This window comes from Calidris pugnax, unplaced genomic scaffold, assembly GCF_001431845.1.
Source record: "Calidris pugnax isolate Ruff unplaced genomic scaffold, ASM143184v1 scaffold435, whole genome shotgun sequence".
Classification (NCBI taxonomy): Eukaryota; Metazoa; Chordata; class Aves; order Charadriiformes; family Scolopacidae; genus Calidris; species Calidris pugnax.
Genome location: NW_015091240.1, coordinates 3563603 through 3586316, shown reverse-complemented (window position 1 = coordinate 3586316; position 22714 = coordinate 3563603). Strand labels below are relative to the sequence as shown.

General features: G+C 39.4%; 1 protein-coding gene across 1 annotated transcript; it reads left to right on the top strand.

The window, feature by feature from the left end:
- The first annotated feature begins 6 nt into the window (after nt 1-6).
- LOC106898612 (intestinal mucin-like protein) lies at nt 7-13454 on the top strand. The gene is made up of 18 exons (XM_014959921.1): nt 7-378; nt 1401-1575; nt 2143-2390; nt 3513-3696; nt 3828-4032; nt 4673-4851; nt 5533-5602; nt 5923-6023; nt 6189-6220; nt 6390-6567; nt 7366-7470; nt 8077-8117; nt 8746-8868; nt 9334-9432; nt 10104-10232; nt 11119-11158; nt 11451-11580; nt 13000-13454. The coding sequence occupies exons 3-18, from the start codon at nt 2175-2177 to the stop codon at nt 13253-13255; spliced, it is 2088 nt and encodes a 695-aa protein (XP_014815407.1). The 5' UTR covers nt 7-378; nt 1401-1575; nt 2143-2174; the 3' UTR covers nt 13256-13454.
- Nucleotides 13455-22714: the final 9260 nt, after the last annotated feature.

Here is a 22714-nt window from a genome sequence, read left to right as displayed (position 1 = left end):
GGGTCACAGACCACCACCGTCACCACCACAACCTCAGTGGCCACAGCAAGTACTACTGTAACTCTTCCAACTGTATCAACAACCCCCACATCTGTCACCACCTCTGGTACAACTCCAACACAATCTTTTACCACCACTTCGGGAACAACCTCTAGAAATTTTACCACAGTCACTGCAACCACCATCACCTCCTCTGAAATTGTTTCTACTGGCTCAACTAGTACTTCTGGGCCTACTGCAACATCAAGTGCAGTCACTACTTCAGGAGGTTCTACACACAGTACAGTCACACCACTCAGTCCTTCAAGCTCAACTACACGTCTACCATCATCCACTCCTGGAAAAAACTGTTCCATTTCACCTAATGAATCTTATGCAGTGAGTAGATTTTATGAGTTTTTTTAGTATTCTTCTTTGGATGGAGATTAGCACATAATTTGAATATTAGTAGCATACAGATTATGTATTATTCTGGCTAGAAAAGGAAGTATTAGTCTGTTCTATTTCTTTTTGCTTTCTTGGGTATCAGCATAACTTCCAATGATTCTTCTTTTGACAGCTTATATACTGCTAGTAGTTCTTCAAGGATAGTTTTAAAATTGCTTTCTTCAAGGAATTTGGTCACTCCTCAATGTTTCACTTTATTGTAGGATAGCTTTGATGAAGATATAACCAAGGGCTAAGCGGTGCTAAATTATCTTTTCTGTTTCTGCTTTTGAATAGGTCCAGAGTGGGGAAAAGTTGTGTGTTTATAGAGCAGCCCAACAAGAAACCATAGGGTTGAACTAGTCTGCATTTGGAATGAGTCATGCTTGGTTGTAGTCTGGTTTCAGGAGAGGACTGGAAAACAGATCACCACGTTCAAATGCTGGTGAAGTTTGACTCACAATTCTGGGGTTTTAGTAACCTTCACGTCTGACACAAACAAGCTAATGTTTTATACATTTTTAAAGCCTCCTCACACTTTAGATATCTGCTGATTTGCTCAGTAAATCTGCAAGGATAAAAATTATACATGGCTGAAAAACTGGTGGAAAATAGGAAAAATGCATTCTGTCACAATGCATGCACCTAATCACCTTAGACATTACTCCCCAAATAGCTGATGTGACTGTAGATTTAGCTGTTAATCTCTTCTAGGCATTCATGGAAGGGGATTGATCATATATTGATCACTGATACTGATCGGTGTCTTTCTTTGTTGATTAGAAAGGGGCTGTAGGTGATGAGATTAGATCGGACATGTAACTTTCAGATAACTTCTGTTGAGGAAAAAATTGTCAATAAACATATGCCATTTTAAAACTTTGTGAAAGGTATTCAGGTATAACTGTTGTCAGCCTGACTGCTTCATAAAATTTCTCTCTCTCTTCCTTCTCCCCCTCTCTTTCCAAACACAGCCAGGTGAGTCATGGTGGCTCTGTAACTGCACTAACGCAATATGTATAGAAGACAATATAATCCAGGTGGTTCCCATAATCTGTAATCCGCCTCCTAAACCAACATGTACCAATGGGCTTTCTCCTGTGCCAGTCATTGATAAGGATGGATGCTGTTGGCACTGGGAGTGTGACTGTAAGTATATATTTTTTTGAGTAATTTATCTTCTGTGGGAACAGTACAAGTGTCAAGAGCAGCAATATTTATCAGGGGACGAGTATAGCACAAGGCTGTAACTCTCAGACTTCCAGTATTGGTCTCTTCGGAGTCCTTCATTGATTCTTTTAAGACGAGTGGGGGCTTTTACACATTTTGCAATCATTTCTACACAGCTATTGTGCTAGTAGAATAAATTGGTCTCCCGAGGCAGGATTTTACTGTTGAGATGCAGGCCTCTATAGGCTAGAACCCTACATATAAATTACATGTTCAGACTATCAGTAAAGGTATATCAAGGGTTAGGTTAATCCTATTCTCAGTTGTCTATCAGAAATAAATCAGATTAACAGTTCCCTGAAAGTGCGTGTTTTTCTCTATTATTGACGAGTTCTAGATAATGAGCTCATGCATTGACCTATGTACTTAAAAAATTTAAATGCCTAAAGTTAAATGACATGAATCCCACACCTATAGATTTTGTTCGTAGCCTAATTTGATTCTGATGTTGCCATAAGAAGCTAACCTTCCTGTATGTTTTTGTAGGCTACTGCACTGGCTGGGGAGACCCGCATTACATGACTTTTGATGGACACTACTACAGCTATCAAGGGAATTGTACATACATCCTTGTGGAAGAGATTCAGAAGAAAGTTGATGACTTTGGTATCTACATTGATAACTACCATTGTGACACACGGGATGTAGTCTCCTGTCCTCGAGCGCTCATTGTGAGACATGAAACTCAGGAAGTGCGCATAGCAACAGTCAGACCAAATACTTTCCAAGTAGAGGTACTGGAAAATATTACCTTTGATATCTTGGTTAAAATATTAATGCAGCATCAACCTGTGTCAATACTGATATCAACCTGATAATTATATTTGCAATGTTAGGAAAAAAAAAACATTAAAAAAGAATCCGTGTTTTAGATTTAATACCAGTTTGGACTTTAAAATAGGACTGCTTTTTTGACTCTGAATATGGGGGAAAATTTCTACAAGTTCTTCCTTTTTCTATCTCAAATTTTTTCAGTGATTTACCTCTTCTAAATACATAAAAGTGGACAAATTGCTAATAGTTATGAATATAAAATAAATTCAATTAGAGTTAGTACTAATGTAACTAAGGAAGTGAATGAATATTGAATGGAGGATACAACATAAACTAGTCATAACAATAAAGTACGGGGCTTAAGCGTTTTTTAAAAGTGCCATTACTAGTGATTGGTGTCACATTTTGAATTTTTTCAGAATAACAACTCTTGTATCTTTATGCCTTTGACAAATGTGATGCCCAGCTATGGGGTTTCAAAATTGGGTGAGAAGTATTTGGTTTTAGGTTTTTGTGGGGTTTGTTTGGTTTATTTTTGTACATTACTGTGTGGGAATGTTACAAGTTAGATTGCAGCATATTGTTGAAATTTTACAACATTTAGACTCATTTTTTCTCCAAAGCAAGGAAATCTATCATTGTTGAGTAAAAGTAGCAGTGTTAGTTCCATAGTTATATCATGACTACTGTATTTAAATAAATAATACAGATTTTAGCTGATTTCTTTCATTTAATTTTCCTACAAATAATTTCTGCCAAATACGTTAAAACTGTGTGCACTAGGAATTTAGGAGAATTCTATATTGTATTTTCATGGGGTGTCCTCAATGCCATAGTCACCCTAATAAATCTGTTGAATTTAGCTGGTTTAAACTCTGAATTTTAGCTTAGTTTGTCAGTGGCTGATAGGTCTTTTATTTGGCTCAGAGAAGAAAAGTTTGACTTCCAGTAACATGCAATGAAACACAGGGACATTTGTTTTGCCCTTACATTCTATCTCCAATGCAAAGTAACAAACAGTCAATTGTTTTCTGAAGTCAAACTAAATAGATGTCTCTTTTCTGTCTTCTTTTATTTATTAGGTGACAGTAAACAAACAGGCAGTGGCTTTACCTTATAAAAAATTTGGCGTAAGCGTCTATGAATCAGGCATAAATCGTGTTGTGGAAATTCCTGAACTGAAAATTAATGTGACCTTCAATGGCTTGTCCTTTTCTATCCGAATGCCCTACAGCTTGTTTGGCAACAACACTCAAGGACAGTGTGGTAAGGCTTACTCTTGTAAATTTTATGCTCTCTGAAAACCACAAACAGATAAATAACAACCCTGCTACAAAGATTAATGAAATTTGGTAACAAATCTGTGAGAGAATTCTTTTTCCCCTTACCAATTTTAGGTACTTGCAATAACAACACAGCAGATGACTGCATGTTGCCAGATGGAAAAATTGCAGAAAACTGTGAGACCATGGCAGACCATTGGCAAGTTAATGATTCCTCCAAACCACAGTGCTCTCCAGGCCTAAATCCTACAAAAGCACCTAGCACAACCACAATGCAGCCTTGTAAAGAATCTTCCATCTGCGAGCTTCTTTTGGGAAGGTAAACATTCCTCTGGGGTCTATAAGCCTTTGATCTTCAAATTAAGTGCAATTTTAGGGATCAGTTCTCAATAAAAAGTGTTTCTAACTACTCCTCCATTTATTGTAGCTTTGTGCGTTGCTTCCATTTCTTTTACTGTTTCTAGATGTTATTCTTTGCTGATAGTTTGCTTCCAACCCTCTGACTGCTCCATTAGCCTTTCTTGATATTCTTACATTCTTTTATGGTCTCTGCCCTCCACTGACCTATGCATTTGCCTTTTCTCACACTAACTTAGCAGAAGACAGAGTCCAGGTGAAAACAGAAATCTTAATTTTTAGAATGTTGTGCCAGAAGTAAAAAAAAAAAAAAAAAGTCTTTAGAAAAATAGTTCATGGTTGCACTCCATAACATTCATGTAGCTTCTGGACAGAAAATATTGGTGCCTGAGTGTTTTGTAGGTGAGGGGAGAATACTTGAATACTTTAAGGTAGCTTGAAAGGTTACAATCTCGGTAAGTGCTCTTAGTAACAATCTCTCAGTAATAGTCCTTGTTCACATCTCCTTAAGTACCACTGTTGCCACATTATAACAAGTCAAGCACACTGAAGAATTCATGGACTATACAGTAACTAATAATGATAAATGTTTCTGTTTCTAGTGTGTTTGAGCCGTGCCATAGCTTTGTCCGGCCTGAAAAGTACTATTCAGCCTGCGTTTTTGATAGCTGTGTACTTCCCAGCTTAGACCTGGAATGCTCAAGTCTGCAGACCTATGCTGCCACCTGTGCTGATCAAGGTGTTTGCATTGACTGGAGAAGTCATACCAATGGTGTTTGCTGTAAGTATTTGGTCATTTATCTTGAATCTTCTGTGGAATTTTTTTGGTGGTAATACCCTAATGGTAAGTCACATTGCTTCCCGAGAAATGAAGACACCAACAAATTACAACAGCTGCTTTTCTTCAGTAATTTTACAGGTAACATTTTTAATAATGGAAATTATAAATGCAGCTGCAAAAATATACATCTATTGACTGTGCCAGAAACATCTGTAGCAGTAGATACTTCTTCGTATGCAGGGAGTTTTTTGTTTTGCAGGCATCAGCAGATCACTCTGCATTTAGTGACATATGCAATAATTTTAAGCTGTAGTAAGAAGAGGACAAGGGGTTAGGAATACACTCCCCTTTGAGAACTTTTGCAAAAGAGACCAAAATTATGAAAAAAAAAAATGCAATCAAGATGTAGACTTTTGCCTTTATCTCCTTAATGTAAAGTATGATGTTATATCTCTATGGTTAGATTGCATAAAATAATTCCACTCAGAGACATGAGTCTGGTATCTGTTTGGGGGTGGTTTTTTCTGGTTGGTTTTGTTTGTTTGTGATTTTTTTCTCTTTGCTTCTCAAGATCGTCAAAGATACATAGGAGAATGAGTAGTCAGTGTTTAATTTCTTGGCATAATATCATAGGACTTTTATATGACTGAGTTCTTCCTCCTTTTTATTTTTCCATTCCAGCTTATAAATGCCCCTCACATAAAGAATACAGAGCATGTGGTCCTATTAAAGAGACAACCTGCAAATCAAGGTAAATTATTCCTTCACTGGTAGTTATAGCTCATACAACCATTTAGCCATATCCAATGCATAGGTGGATGAGAGAAATCAACCTCCTTTGATGTCTTAAACTCACTGTCAAATTTGGTACCACTGTACTCTTGATGCTAAATCTGGGTGCCTGTACTGTTTATGTTGTTTGACTATACCAAACATGAACACTGACAATTCCTAAATCGCAAATGTGTAGATCATTTGCCACTGTATCTTTAGTGAAAGATTATTTGGCATAATCTTCCTCTGCTTGCGTATGACAATAATGGGATTCTCTGAACATTTTGTCCAATACAGTCAACAAAACGAAACTTCAACTAAATATGTGGAAGGTTGTTTCTGTCCTAATGGAACAATGTTGTATGACCCTGCTGTGGATGTCTGTGTGAAAACTTGTGGTGAGTTTTACTGCTTCACTTGGATGCATGTTTATTTTCTCTTTGTTTTTTTCCTTCTCATATATGCACCATAGATCTGACTGTATGCAGTACTTATGTAACAGTAGATGTCTCTACTATATGTTGTATGAGTAGTAATGGAAATAAATTTTGATATTTTCACAGGCTGTGTTGGAGTGGATAAGGTACCAAGAGAGGTATGCTGGCATACGCTTTTGTATTTCAAGTAGAGGCTGGGGATGGGGAGAGTGGTCTCCACTGGTGCAGTCTTGTTTTGTGGTCTCCCAGCTTTTCATTCCTGTTTTTACTTTTGTTCTTTTTAATTGGTAACCATGCAATCACTCACTTGATTTTCTTTACTAACAGTTTGGGGAAAAGTTTACAGTAAACTGTCAAGACTGTATTTGCCTGGAAGGTGGAAATGGCATTGTGTGTGAGCCTCATGTCTGTGCCGAACAAAATAAGACCGGTTGTGATGGAGAAGGGTTCTATGAGGTCAATGAAGTCAATTCTGAAGACTCTTGCTGCCCCATTGTCACCTGCAGTGAGTTTATACTTTTGTTACTGGTCTTTATATACCTTCTAGGAATAGAAAGGAAAAGACAACTGTTTTAGCACCAGAGACCTGCAGCAGGGAGTATCTTTCCTCATGCTTTTTTAAAATCAGCTTGCGCAGTGTTAGGTAAAATACATTTTAATATTGCAGTGACTCAGCATAACTGACTTTACAATTATGGGACTCAACATAACTGAATATATGGTTCTTGAGTTCAGGACAACATTTTATTTAAGTAAAATGGAGATAGATTATGGAATTCTATGTGGATTTTCATTTTGCATCAGTTGCATACAACCTTGGAGAGCGTAACAGTTGTCCACTACTACTCTGCAAAGAATTATGATACTTTTTAAACACTTGGTAATTACATAGTAGAAAAAAATTTAGAAACTAGTGCAGTACGTCAATCCAGTGCCTGGACTCACTAGGAAAAATGTGGTCTCTCTCTGGAATTCATTTCTTTGGAGAGGGTCTGGAGACTGTTACCTAGTAATGAAAAGTTTACCCTTCATGCTTTGATAGATGCCTATTTCTAGTAGCCATGATTTAGTGTACTTTCTGGCTTTATTCCTTTTTTTTTTTTTTTTTTTTTTATTAGAAGCTAAGTATTTTGCAATAGCAAGCAGGTAGGGAAAAAGCCAGATTGGAGGCAAAGAAAATATTTTTTTTTCCTTCAAAAAATGACTATTTTGTTGCTTTGGGATATGTGTAAATTCATAAAACAAAAGTAAAATGTGTTTTTTTTTTTTTTTTTTTTTTTTTTTTTTTTTTTTTTTTTTTCAGAATGTAATACAAGCTTGTGCACAGCTAAGGCCCCTAAATGTGAACTGGGATTTGAAGTTCATTCTCATATTCCCAGTGGTCAGTGCTGTCCTGTGTACCAGTGTGGTAAGTCCCTTGGAAATATATTTCAATGATTGGCATTATATATTGAATACTTAGTAAGACTGTATGCAGTAGCATATTAAAAGAGGTAATAACACAATCAGATTTTACAAATTGGGTACTATTAACATTAGTTACTACTGCTATGGTTATATTAAACAACTATGAAATCAGATATAGCTCACGTGGTTCAAGTTCAATTTTCCTGGTTGTAAGTACATGTAAGAACAGCTGCAGAATTAACTGGGACAGTGATCTTAGATTAATCTAGCAAAGTATCCATCTAAGAACACCCAATAAAAGATAGCTTTGCATAGTCTGCTTTTTTCTTGGTAATTGAAAGAAGAAACTACTTGTATCTGTTAAGTGAACATTCTTGGCTGTGAACGCAACTGCATAAATTGGGCTAAATCTTCCCCCCTTCTTGCACATGCAGTATTTGTTGTTGTATTTTAAGTATGCCGTTATCAGCTCTGAGAAATGGAGATTATCCAGTGTATTTGACCATACACATTGTGTTTCATTGTGAAAGAAATAAGTTTGACTAGAGTGGGGTGAAGACCTTTTTTGTCCCCCTATGTAACCACCTAAATCCTTGCTTGTCAACAGTTCCCAAGAAGGTTTGTGTACATCAGAATGCTGAGTTCTTGGTAAGTTCCTATTTCAACAGTCTTCTGAAAACGTTTTAAAAGTGCTATGGGGAGTTTTACCTAGTAGAATCACTATTTTAAAAATTTTTAAATTCCCATCAGGAGTTCATTGATTTCATAAAGCCTAAACATTTCTGAAAAGCTTACTGTATACATAAGAGACTGAAGAACTGTTTGTACGTCAGTATCAGAAAGACATTTGGATTTAGAGTTAAGTGTGTGTGTATTTTAAAAAGTCAGTTCACATTTACTGTCAGCATGCTACTGCTGTTTTAAAACTCTGCTTTCAAAAATGAAAAGATTTATAAATAAGTATTATTCTAAACAGACTTAGATTCTTAATAGATTCTGTTGGGTCTAGTAATTGTTTTATTGCATATATTTGTATGACATTTTCTTTTTAATATTGAGTTTATCATTGCTATAAAGGACTTCAATGAAGACATGTTAAATGAAATTCAGTATTTAAAATGTTGTTTTCATAAATGGCTTGCCAAATAGCTATCCAATGGATATGATTATGATTGTTTCCTTTTCCAGTACCTGGTTTACAGATTTTTCCAGAATTAAGAAATGTGTGTTATATCTCACTAATTTACGAACCCTTTTTTTCCCTTAAAATTTATAGCCTAATTCCTCAGTCTTTGTTGATAAGTGTCAGAATTGTTTCTGCACTAATGAAGTTAACGTCAGCACCCAACTGAATATCATCTCATGTGAACATATTCCATGCAACATATATTGTAAACCAGTAAGTAACAAACTTAAAACAAATAAAAAATCCCCTAAGACACCCATGTATGTGAAAAGCAGTTTGACCAAAGAGTGGTATAAGCAAAGTCAGGGAGCAGAAATCCAGAGTCTAACTCCAGCACGGATAGCAACTGTCCTTGAGCAATCTATTGCATGAAGCTAGACTGTGTAATTTACAGTGTTGAGTTCACGTTGTGGGAATTAGCTGGGAAATTTCTGTAGAGCACTTAATGGAGTAATAGTTAATTATTAGTTAATTTTATTATAGTGCTATACTTTATTCCATCTATAGCTTGCTTTTATTACTTGTCTTCCCTTGGGTTGGAACACAAAAAGGCACAGTGAGCCACAAATCTAGAGTACACTTCGAAGCATAACCAGTTAGGGGTTCCTATGTTTCAATGTATTTCTCAAAAATGCATCTATCATAGTGCTTTCATTTTTAATTAATTTTAATATCTAGGGTTATGAACTTCAACCAGTGAAAGGTGAATGTTGTGGAAGATGTGTGCAGACTAAGTGTGTTATACATACAGCAAACAGTTCTGACCTCATCTTGAGTGTAAGTATGCTCCACAAATATGGAAGAGGTGTAAGATGTAAAGTTTCCCCTTTCAGAAAGGGAACATATCCTTGTTAGAGATAAGGCTCAGTGTAAGTTTGCATCTGAAAGGTCACAGGCTCATCTAAAGCAAAACCCATCTACATTTTTTTGGCCTGAAGGAAAGACTCATGAAATCAAATTTTCTGAAAGGCTCTTCCTGGAATGATAAATCCAGTACAGTTGGAGGGGTTTTTCTTGCAATGTCTGGAGGCTTGGGGTTTTTCTGTGTTCTTCGATTTCTATGTACTGGAAAACACTAGTAAAGCCTGTGTACAAAAGTGTTTTATTGCCCCTGTAGGGTGAAAGTTTAAGATTGTTGTTAAATACCACATAACAGTTTAGCTTTCCCTAGGCAAAATCCATTGGCATGCATAATTTTTTTAAATAACTCTAATGTACTCTGTATACTTTAGAGAGGTTTTTCTTTTCCAAGGGAATGTCCATGTAAAACTGAAGATTCTCTCCACATATGGCATACTGCAATACATGTAATGATCCGTATCCAGAACGGCTGCTAAACTGAAAATAATTGACTGGGAAACAAGAGGAAAGTCATTGTCAGAGGACAGGAAAACTTCTGTCTGAGATCTCTTCAGTTTTCCTTACTACATTTTGTATTTTGCTTGCAGCCTGGAGAGTTTAAAAATGATCCTTACAACAACTGCACCATTTATAGCTGTTCAAATATCCACAATCAGCTTATCTCTTCCACATCTGAGATTACCTGCCCAGCATTCAATGAGGAGAGCTGCAAACCTGTAAGTAAATATGGAAAGCTTACCCTCTACTAAATGCATAGATTACATTTAGTGTAGCCACCTAACTAGCAACAAAAGTCAAATTAAGCTCTGATGACCTTTCACCGAAGTTTCTCAGTCCCAAGGGCAAAAGTTTCTGCTGCATCCATGCCCAGACCTAGGGAGTGTATAAAAGAAGATACCTGGATGAGAGTTGTTATAACTGGCAGGTGTCTCTCAGTAGCCAAAACACTGGTCAGCACTGACATACAAAGTCCTTGCTGACTGCTTTGTGCAGTCTGAACAAGAATTGTTTTCTTGAATGTTATGGAAGAAGTTCAAGCAATAGGCTGCCAGTAACACCATGCATACTCCCCATTCTAATATAGAAGTCTCTGAGAAAAAGTTTTTTGCAATTGTTTCTGAGGAAACATTATGTTAACTGTGGACTTCCTTCAAAGCATTATTGCAGGGGGATTGGACTAGATGATCTCTAGAGGTCCTTTCCAATTCCATATCATTCTGTGATTCTGTGATGCCCAAACTGACCCTGAGCAATGGTGGCCCCGCCATCTCCACTTCCCCAGTGTTATTGCTGAGCATGACATCATATTGCCAGGAATGTCCCTTTGGTCAGTTGGAGTCAGCTGTCCCAGTTGTGTCCCCTCCCAACTTCTTGCTCACACCCAGAAAATCTGTGATTATCTTTATTTCCACAATCCTTTGTAAATTGATAGATTTCAAGTCTGGAAGAAACCGTTATCTTTGTTTATTCTGAACAATGCTACGGTTTTCACTGGTCATTTCCAGCCTCTGTGGAATTGTTCTCCTCAGATATTGGTCTATAAGTTTCTTTAATACAGGGAAAGAAAATAATATTATTTCTCCTGTTTCTTTGTTCTTTTAGGGAACTATTGCATTCTTACCTAATGGTTGTTGCAAAACCTGTAAGTATGGAAGTATACCTGAATCAACAATACATAGAATAAATTATCTTCTTAAATCATCCCATTTTTCCAGCCATAGAGGCATATAAGTTTGTATTTAAATAGATACATTTATATTTCTGTTTGTTATTCGAAGCATTCACTGTCTGATCTCTCTGGGAAAGTTTAAGCTGAAACAGAAAGACTGCTTAAAACAATTCTTTGAGTGCACTAGCGAAGTCCAGAGAGTGCTGAACTATAAGGAACTTCTGGAGCTATTTCACTGAATGTATTTTCTGATCTTGCCCTATAGGTGCACCCCTGGATAGTCCCACACCATGCTCCGTCCGTCAGAGAAAAGACTTTATCGTCTACAAGGGCTGCCGTTCTGTGGATAGAGTTCTGTTGACTGAATGTGAAGGAACATGTGGAACCTTCTCGCTGTAAGTAAACTGATTGGACAATGAGATTTGAAATCTGCTGGCACTGAGCTTGTTTATATAAAAGGAACAATAAATAGGTAGACTACAGAATGGTAGAAGACCTGAAACTGTCAGCTCCCCAAATCATGGGCACAAAATCATGAAATCTGTCACTGAACAGTTGATTTGTCTTAATACAAAGCAGAAAAGTATTGAATTGTCTTGGGATTCAGACAGCTATGATAAGGTCTATTTATTTATTAAAAGCTGGGTTGTCTGTCATTTGTGTCAGGCCATCTTGGCTAGAAATCACCACAAAAGAACATGGGTTAATTCCTGTAACGGGAATGAGCCCAGAGAGCAACCAGAACTGATGCTAATAAGCTGAAAAGCTGGTTCTCAATAATTAACGTCTAAAATTAAATACACATAGGTCTTTTAAAGGAAGATTCAAACATGAAATTTTTATACAGTAAACAAATTAGAAAGCAAATGCTTTAGGTGTGGTGTTAGTAGAGTAGTTTTACTGTTCATTTTTCTCTGAAATGAGAGAATCTACAAGAAAGTGGCTGCAAGAAGATGGCTTGTAGAACACCTGGTAGAGAGCTATTAAAACTGGAAAAACATAATTCTAACTCCCCAAAGAAACTGCCATTTGCTGCCTATCACTGAATGTGCCACAAGTCACCTTACATGGGAGAAAACTGATCTTTAGTCTTAGACTGAACCCCAAATAGCCAGTGGATTTATTAGTATTTTGAAATACCTTATCATCTTAGAGTCTTGCTGTGGTTGCCTCTGCACACAAATACAAGAAAAAGGTGGCTCTTGACATAGTTTATAGCCTGATATTGACAGATTCTGCAGGTTAGGAATGGTAGTTTGGAAGCTGATGAACACAAGGCTGCAAAAAATACTTTGCTGTGAGATAGGAACAAAAAATGCTGCTGCTTTCCCTTCCTGTTAACACTGCCTGGTTGGAGATAAGCGTTTTGATACACATGATACAATTGTAGCCTTTGTAGCCAATTGATTGATGTGATGCCATTGTAGCCACTTGTTTATGCAGTTTTCTTAGTCAGGTCAGGGCTTTGTTTGCCCTTAATTGTTGATGTGATGTATTTAACATCCATAAGTGCTGGCATAAAGAGAGGAATCTAAGGAAGCTGAGCTCCTAGAACTCACTGGAGTTTTTTACCAGGACTTTGATACTAATGGCTGTATCAGGAAAAAAAAAAATCAGCAAATAAAATGAATTTTAAAAGCATGTTGTTATAACCACTGCCCTGTCAGATGAGCTTAGTACTTTCATTAGCCACAGCTGTGGCTCTTCTACATATTATTCCAAACTTCTCACAGGAGTTCTGTACGTAATTTCATCCTCTCCGCTGTATGATGGCTTCTGGCACAGAGTAATGTTGTCGTTTTCCTTGTTGACAGATACTCTGCTGAGGCCAATTCTATGGAACACAGCTGTTCCTGCTGCAGGGAATCAAAGACTACTGTGCAGAGTGTGGAACTCAAATGTCCCAATGGGCATTCAATTTCACATAAATATGTATTTGTGCAAAGCTGCAGCTGTCAAGACACTGAATGCAGCAGCTCACAATCCAGTGAGTCACAGAGTACAGAAGAAAATGACAAGGCGAGCACTCTGAACCGTGTGAAGAGGGCCATCAGCTTAACATCAAAATGAAGGAGAAAAAACCTAGCAGCATTCAACTATGCACCATTCTCATCTTCCTTGACTACTCTTAAACTTCCTTGACTACTCTTAAACTGTGCTCTATTTATTTGTGCACAAAACAAGAACACAAATTTTTATTCTTCTAAATGCATAACCTTTATAATCAGATTATTTTCTCTGAATGATTAAAGGCATATTTCAAAAAGCATGGGGTTTGTACTTATTCACATGACGTCTTGATGAGCCTGAGTTTTAAAAGAGAAGAAAAGTTCATTTTCAAGTTACAGGAAGTCAACTGACGTATTTCCTAAATTTTTGGGGTATCAGTTTCTGGCTCATTAAAAACTGAAATATCAGAAAGATCCAGAAATATCTGGAGGACCTAATGTGTAAGGTGGGACAGAAGTTGATGCTGTCTGCCAAAACAAAGCCAAACTGCAGAGTAAAATCTCCCTAGCTTCAGTTTTTTCATTTGTTCTGTAGTTTGCACGGGCTCTTTCTGTCCCTTTTGTCCCCCTGTCTACTGATGGGCAAACTACTTCTAAACAAGGAAGTTAAAAGATCCTGTATAAAAGTCAGTAACGCTGCAGATTTTGGTTTCACCACTGCAGGGCAGTCTATGGCTAAGAATGTAAAACGACTTCGAACACAAAAAAAGCAAGCTCCCTCTGAAAAGGAGTTTGAATTTCATCAAGTAGAGGGCTTTTCCTCTGAAAAGAGAGAATGCTGGTATTTCCCCCAGACACCTGTATGCTTTTAGTAAGCACTGGAAAAAAAAATATTCTGTCAGGAATTTACATGCATGCACAGGATGGTGTTCCTTACAGTGCTCTAGATTATAGCAGTCCCTTCAATTTTGTTGCTGGGTCAGTGTTTCCAGTAAGTAGGTTCCCAAGTGGACACTGTCAGAGAATTCTTACTTAAAAGTGCTTGGCAGTTCCAGGTCAAACTGTACATGTCAAACCTCCGCCCCTTTCTGCACTCTTAGTCACTTTAGAACTTTGCAGTTCAGTTTGCACTTGTATTTCCATTGGAACTGGATGACAAAATTTAACAGATTAAACTTTTTCCAGCAGAGAAATCCACAAATAGTCTTTTGGAGAGAAAGGAAGGAAAGAAGCTTTAACTGTGTGTTCCTACAAAGAGAGTAGTAGTGAGCAGTACTTTTGCTCCTTCCCATTATCCCTCTTGAAAGTAAATGGAGACAGTCGTACCTGATCCCATGGAGCAAGAGCTGTTAGGTCTGCAGGTCACAAGCAGAGATTCACCCCAAAAACCAGGGAACAAACTGAAGAAATCTCTCACAAGGCAATGTCAGTCCTTTAGGGCCTCAGAGGAGATGGTGGAACCTTCTGATCCAATTGTCTCACAGACAGGACCTACTGCAAGGGGCATTGACAGCTTCATAAAAAGCATTGGTGCTGGGAGGGAATGGGCTTAACTCTCTGTCCTCCAAGAATTACTCCATTGTCCAGGAAGTTCCTTGTCTTCAGGAGCCTAGCAAGAAGGGAGCAGTAGCAAGACACTGAGCAGAATTCAACTGGGTGGCGGACTGGCTAAGACATTGTCAAGTCTCCATGCCTGAGTCCTGTATTCATCTCTTCTTAGGCTCTCTGTTTGGCCTCCCACTTTCATTGGTGACAAAGGGTTTCTTCTTGGTTTTTTTCTTTTTCTTCATCTCCAGTTACTTAGTGACTGGAGTTACTACTCCAGTCTGGGAGGTTCCTCCAGTCACAGTCCTTGGTTCTCATGGGGGGCTTCAATTACCCTGGTATCTGCTGGGAAGGCTACACAGCCAGGTGTATACAGTCCAGGAGGTTCCTCTAGTGTATAGATGATAATTTTTTGACTCAGGTAGTGGATGAGCCAACAAGGAGAGGTCTACTACTGGACGTAGTTCTGAAAAACTAAAAGAGGGACTGGTAGAGGACATAAAGGTTGGGGGCAGCCTTGACTGTAGTGATCATGAAAAGATAAAGTTCAGGGTTGTGGGTAGTATGCACAAAACAACAGGTAGGATTGAAACCTTGGATTTCAGGAGGGCTAACTTCGACCTCTTCAAGAAACTGCTTGGAGAAATCCCATGGGTTAGAGCTCTGGAAGGCAGGGGGGCTCAAGAGAGCTGGTTGGTATTCAAATACCAGTTTCTCCGAGATCAGGATTGATGCGTCACTAAAAGCAAGAAATCAGGCAAGGGAAGCAGGAGATCTGCATGATTGAGCAGGGAGCTTCTGAAAAAGCTCAAGTGGAAGAAGAAAGTTTACAGTGCGTGGAAGAAGGGACTGACCTCTTGGGAATATTACAAGAATGCTGTCATAGCATGAAGGGATGAAACGAGGAAAGCCAAGGCCTCCTTGGAATTAAGGGCAAGGGCCCTAGCAAGGGACATCAAGGTGAATCAGAAGGGTTTCTTCAAGTATATCAGAGGCAAAAGGAAAACTAGAGAAAATGTGGGCCCACTGTTGAATGAGACGGGTGCCACAGTGACAGAAGATGCAGAGAAGGTGGAGATGATGAATGCCTTCTTTGCTCCAGTCTTCACTGCTCAGGCTGGCCCTCAGGAGTCCCAGACTTTGGAAGTAACAGAGAAAGTCTGGACAAAGGAAGACTTCCCTGTGGTTGAGGAAGATCAAGCCGGAGAAAAGCTAAGTCAACTGGATATCTGCAAGCCCATGGGTCGTGATGGCATGCATCCATGAGTGCTGAGGGAGCTGGCAGAAGTCATTGCTGGGTCGCTCTGCATCATCTTTGAAAAGTCCTGGAGAAAGGTGAGGCACCCGAGGTCTGGCAGTGTCACTCCAGTCTTCCAAAAGGGCAAGAAGGAGGACCCGGGAAACTATGGGCCAGTCAGCCTCACCTCCATCCCTGGAAAGATGTTGGAACGGCTTGTTCTGGGCAGAGCTGGCAGAAGTCATTGCTGGGTCGCTCTGCATCATCTTTGAAAAGTCCTGGAGAAAGGTGAGGCACCCGAGGTCTGGCAGTGTCACTCCAGTCTTCCAAAAGGGCAAGAAGGAGGACCCGGGAAACTATGGGCCAGTCAGCCTCACCTCCATCCCTGGAAAGATGTTGGAACGGCTTGTTCTGGGCACCATCTCAAAGCATATGGAGGAAAAGAAAGCTATCAGAAGTAGTCAGCAAGGATTCACAAATGGGAATCGTGCCTGACTAAGCTGATAGCCTTCCATGATGGCATGACTGGATGGATAGATGAGGGGAGGGTGGTGGATGTTGTCTACCTTGACTTCAGCAAGGCTTTCAATACCATCTCCCACAGCAACCTCATAGGTAAGCTTAGGAATTGTGAGTTAGATGAATGGACAGTGGGGTGGATTGAAAACTGGCTGAAAGACAGAGCTCAGAGGGCTGTGATTTAGTGACACAGTCTAGTTGGAGGTCCATAACAAGTGGCGTGCTCCAGGGGTCAGGACTGGGTCCAGTCCTCTTCAATATATTCATCAATGAGCTGGAAGAAGGGATGGAATGTACCACCAGCAAGTTTGCTGATGATATAAAACCGTGAGGGGTGGCTGACACACCAGAAGGCTGTGCTGCCATACAGTGAGACCTGGACAGGCTGGAGAGTTGGGCAGAGAGGAACCTGATGAAATTCAACAAGGGCAAGTGTAGGGTGCTGCGCCTGGGGAGGAATAACCCCATGCTCCAGTATAGTTTGGGGGTTGACATGCTGGAGAGCAGCTCTGTGGAAAAAGACCTGGGAGTCCTGGTGGACAACAGGATGAGCATGAGCCAGCAATGTAGCCTTGTGACCAAGAAGGCCAATGCCATTCCTGGGTGTATCAAGAAGACTGTGGCCAGCATTTAGGGAGGTTATCCTGCCCCTCTACTCTACCATGGTGAGGCTGCATCTGGAGTACTGTGTCCAGTTCTGGGCTCCCCAGTTCAAGAAGGACAGGGAACTGATGGAGAGGGTACAGCAAAGGGCTACAAAGATGATTAGGGGCCTAGAAGACCTCTCTTAGGAGGAAAGGCTGAGGGACTTGGGTCTTTCTAGTATAGAGAAAAGAAGACTGAGGGGGAGATCTGATCAACACCTATAAATACTTAAAGGGTGGGTGTCAGGAGGATGGGGCTAGTCTTTTTTCAGTGGTGCCTGGTGACAGGGGAAGAGGTAATGACCACAAACCTGAACAAAGGAAGTTCCATCTAATCATGAGGAGGAACTTCTTTCCTTTGAGGGTGGCAGAGCCCTGGAACAGGCTGCCCAGGGAGGTGTTGGAGTCTCCATCTCTGGAGACATTCAAAACCCGCCTGGACACATTCCCATGCAACCTGCTGTAGGTGGACTTGCTCTGGCAGGGGGGTTGGACTAGATGATCTCCAGATGTCCCTTCCAACCTCATATCTTTCCATGATTCTGTGACTGTGAAGTTTTAGTTTTGCTTGAAAAAGGAGGAAGCAACTTGCTTTCTACTTGCTTCTTAGGAGGCAAGTAGGACTTCTATCCACACAGCCTTTGAAGGCACTGAAAGCCAGGATCCTAGCTCCTGCTCTCCAAGAGCTGCTTGGTTTTGTCTTACTTTGTCACATTGTTCCTAAGCAAGAGATGAGCAGAATTCTTCTAAGTATGGGATAGAACACGTCCCTGAGGCCCTCAAAGAAATGCTTGAACCTGCTTGGACGTTCTGGTGAACAGAATGAACAAAACAAGAAAGAAATCATGGCATTATTGCTGCTTTCCCTGGGGGAAGGAAGGGCAGATACAGGCAGGCTGAAATTCCAAAGTACAGGCTGGAGCTGGGATTTTCCTGCAGCATTATTATTGTTTTGGTTGCCAGTGGTTGTGATTTTGTCATTTTCCTATTGTGTTGTGGGCCATTTGTGGGGGATACACACAAGTATCTTTCTTATGGTAGGTTACATGCTTCCCTGGAAGCAAAGCGATTGGAGGGTGCACCTTATCTGTGGAAGTACATGGCTTTCATTCCCAGTTGTAGTTTTCTCCAAGCTACTTTGAAGCTCAGACTATTTCTTCCTAATTATCTGGAGATGCACTGGAAACTCAGTGTTGTTCATATGACTCTACAGTAATACAGCGAGAACGTTCAAGTGGACTTAAAAAAGGAGTTCTCAGAAGATTTGCTGATAAGGTGAGCACAGTTGTTTTATGAACCGTTACTGGACAAGTGTTTTGAAAATACTAGAGGCAGAAAGGAAAACGCGTGTTAGCAATATGGAAAAAATCACTGCTGCTGTCTGAGGTGAGGTCTGTGGGATTCTGAAGGGAGGAAAAAGCCACACGCAAGCCAAGAAGAACCCTCCCCAAAGTAGTACAAGGTAGGGATTTCTGATCTAATAACTACCTTGTATAGTGATGTAACTATGTATTATGACATTATCATTTTGTGTTGTAGGAGCGGAAGGGTAAGATAAAGTTTTCAGTGTGTTTACTGTTGGACTGTACTTTGCTAAACCACACTTCACTGAACTGAGAACATGCAACCCTACACATAAGCCCTAATGAAAGGACTTTACCAAAGGCAAAGCCCTAAGTAAATAATCATGTAGTTACTGTGCTTGTTATACACTGTTTGAGCTTGTGTAGCAAAGCAAATTCAGATACTGGGAAAAGAGGCAGAAACGGGCTTACAAACTCCAAGATCATAGGAAAGAAAATTCTTGTGAACTTTTGGTCCCACAAAGCCTGAAATACATTTAAATAACTGTAAAATTGATTTACAATTTCTGAAATTTCATCTCCCAGGAGAAGCTTTGAGGACTACGGGTATTTTAAGCCAGAACAAGTTCTTTGAGTTAAGCAGCCCCCTTCTTAGTCCAAATTTCTAAATTAACTCAATCTTTTCAAGCTACCACAAACAACTGTATTCTTAACTGGCAACCTCCTAGACTGACTTCCAACCAGGCTATGTAAGCAATATTCCTGTTACTAATACAGAAAATCCTGTAAGCTTTTTTTCAGCATCATCCTTTTAAAATCTGACATGTTCAAACTAAATTTCCTTTAACGTTCCAGTTTTTAAGTATTCACATGTAAAATGCTTGAATTCCTTTCACAAACTTGTCTCTAGAACAGTGAAAAATACCACTGTAATTTTTTTCCTCATTCCAAGACTTTGAGAAAGCTGACCAAACATAGTATTTTGAGATTGCTTCAGTACAACAACCTCCATATTAGAATGCCTTTCTATTGCATAGTGGGTTAAAGACAGAAAACACTTGATGTTGCCTTTTGCTGTGCTTTTGCTATGACTCTCCACATTTGACAAAGAAATGTCTTCTCCCAATTTCATTGACCTTCTTTTCTTACAGGAAATCACAGACCTTCCGGTGGCTTGGGACAATAACTCTGGAAATTTTTTCCTGGTCATATTAGGTGGTATATTTGACAAATGAAAATCTTCTCATTTGCTTTGAAGGCTAAACAGAAGGAGTAGTCATGAGAGCCTAATTCAGTTAGTCACACAAATGTGAATCTTTACACACAGAAAAAATTACCACCTGACCATACCAAGGCCATTAATCTCAATCTGATTTAATGTTAAGAGAAATATCACAGAATTTCAAATTGTGCAAAGATCAGCATGTGGGGAGCTAGGCCGAGAAGAAGCCTCAGATATTAAGTGAAGCAACTGCAACCATTTGAACTGACAACTACCCTATTTGGCAGAAATCAAGTCGAGAGAAACTATGGCAGAGCTGGGGTTGCGAAGGAGCACCTTTGCTCCATGCAGCTCTCTTTTAATACTAACAAAAGGCAACAGGAATCGTGATCAAGTAATGTGGCTTCACACAGTGCCTGTGACCTGGCACAGCAGTGAAATTTCAATAGGCTGTTAATTTGGACTAGTGCAGCTCTACACTTCTTGCACTTTGTTTGCAGCTTGTATGGGAGCTCTAAATTCATTCTTCTGAAAAACACAGGGAGCCTAAACTGAACATAGCACACTAAGGGCAGCTATTGGGTGACTAATTCTAACTTCTGCAAGATGCCAAACAGTGGCCTAGGGACAGACTGGTCCCATTGGTCTTGTTTTTCCTCTCTGGTTCATCATTTGAATTTAAAAGAATATTGATATTCAGTCACCTACACGGCTGCTTTGATTTTAATGGCTACAGTATTCAAGAAAAGTTAGCTGCTTCCTGGGAAATATCACAGTTCATGTTGGAAGAATCACAATCTCATTACTCTATTAGAAGTGTTCTGACAGAATTTTAGATAATGTCCATAGCAGGGGCATAGCGTGACTCCAGTTTAGGGAAAAAAACAGGCCAAGGTTGCTTAGCTTCTCATCTCAACGTGTGCTCTACCCCATCTCTCTGCCTTTATTTTGGCTTGCAGTAACTTGCAGTCATGGTGGACATGGTTATTGGGTGTGTAATTTCAGGGTTATACAGACTTCAGTATTAAGTACGCAGTGGCCTTTTCTGAATTATCTTGGCATCCATGAAATAAGAAATTGCTTTTTAAAAAAGGTGTGGAATCTGCTCTAGCCTGAAGCCCATAAAGCTCTCATTCTTAAAACAGAATGTTTGTATCCTTTCCCCACATGGGGCCCTGGGTTCCCTTTGTTCTGCTATTCCATATTTTTCACCAGGAAGGCTGTTTAAAGAAAAATCTTTCAAGTAGAGAAAGCTCAAGGGCCCAACCTCCTCATGAGATGGCTTTTCAATCCAGGGAATCTTTCTTAGGTGAGGAAGTGCCAATAGGTCAATGAGACCTGTGTGCACAAACAATAAGCAGCCATGTCATTATTCCTTGTATGCAAAGGAGTTTTACACACGTAATACTCCTTTACGAGGAGTATTGCTCCTTGTAAAGATCTGCATCTTCTTTAAAAATAAAATATGAAAAAAAGAGAGAAAGAAAAACCAGAAAAGAGCAACTGAACTGATTTCTTGCAAATAGGAGTAAAAAATGCCCTTGATTAGTTCAGGAAAAATCAAGGAACCCTGTGGCAAGATGAGAGGTTAAGGAGGTTTATCTTCATTTTAAGGCAAAATGTAAGAAAAAATCCAAAGATCTCCTGTCAAAATTAAATACTGAAGACATTCTTCATGTATTTTAACCAAAAATTAATGACAGAGATCCATTCCCTGCTTTTTCTCTGCCTATTACAGAGCACCTTATTTACTGCCAGCTGATTCAAACTCTGTGACAGATGTAAATCTGATGGATCAAATAAATGCTTGATGTGAATTTCCTAAATTCTATGGGATTATACCAAGGATAAAAAAATAATAAGCCATGTTGTTCTTGAATTCTTCTGGCAATTTAGAATGCCCAACATAGTGTTGTAACCATTGCTTAGTAAAATATTTTGCCGAATTCACTTCAGATATTTTTAGCTTGTGGATTGTTGGCACAGGAAAGTTTGACACCAAATGCAAGTTAACTGTTTTCCTAGCTAACATTACCTTGTTAATGAAGTGCACAGCATTTCTCTAGAGTTATTATCTAGACAGTGCTTGTAAAATACCATTTTATAATGGATTCACATTTTAAGAAGCGGTACCAGCTTTGCCTGAAATGAATTTGGTATATTAGAGGATTTCCAGGCTGAACCCAATCAGTGCTTGGACTGACCCAGGATAGTGTGTTACAAAAGTCTTGGTAACCTTAATGCTTTACAGTACATATGGGACCACCTTTTCACAGAAGGGCATGATACAAATGCAACTGCCAAACTTCAGTACGGTAGTTGGTTATGAATGGCATTAATTCACAATATGTTCCCAATTTAAGTGCCTCTTTACCAAGTTTCTATGAAAAAATATGAGATGTGAGTCACTGGTGTATTACATTAGCTTTGTGACTGCTTATCTCCAGTGAGTCAGTGGCGATAAAGAAGCTGAGTTAATATTTACCAATTGTCTTTACTAAAATCACATACCCTTTAACGGCAAATGATCCATGAAATGGCTTGTAAAGAGGCCAAGAGGAATTGTTCTTTTTGCTAGTACAGCTGCAGTGGAGTGAAGGCCTCTTATGCTGCAGGGCCCAATAAAGAGAAGAGTTATTAATCCCAGTATGTCACTGCAGGGGGAATAGTTATAGCTCGCATGCCTGCAATAGCAATGATTCAGTGTAAGTAATCAACATATTCACAAACTCCATGTCAGTATGAATTTTCTTCTGAAAATCTGTCATGTATTTCATCTGAAAAACTCAGTGTTGCCACATTTGAATATAAAAACTTAGTTTGAATTGAAATATCCTTCCCCTGTCAGTAGCCCTGAAATTATTGCAGGGGATTGAAGCATCCGGTGATTTCTAAGGAGTGTAGCCAGCAGTCTCTCTGAAGAAGCCAGAAGCAGCAGGTCTGGTTAGTCATTGACAGGAACTCTACTCCCCAAGAAATGGCAAAGGAATGGCAAAAATGACAGAGCAGACAAGCAGAGGTAAGAAAATGGCTAGGTACAAAGCAAGAAGACTGGGTTTCCTATTTCTCTGCATACCAAGAGATGGGCTCTTGTGTTTCTCAGAGGAGG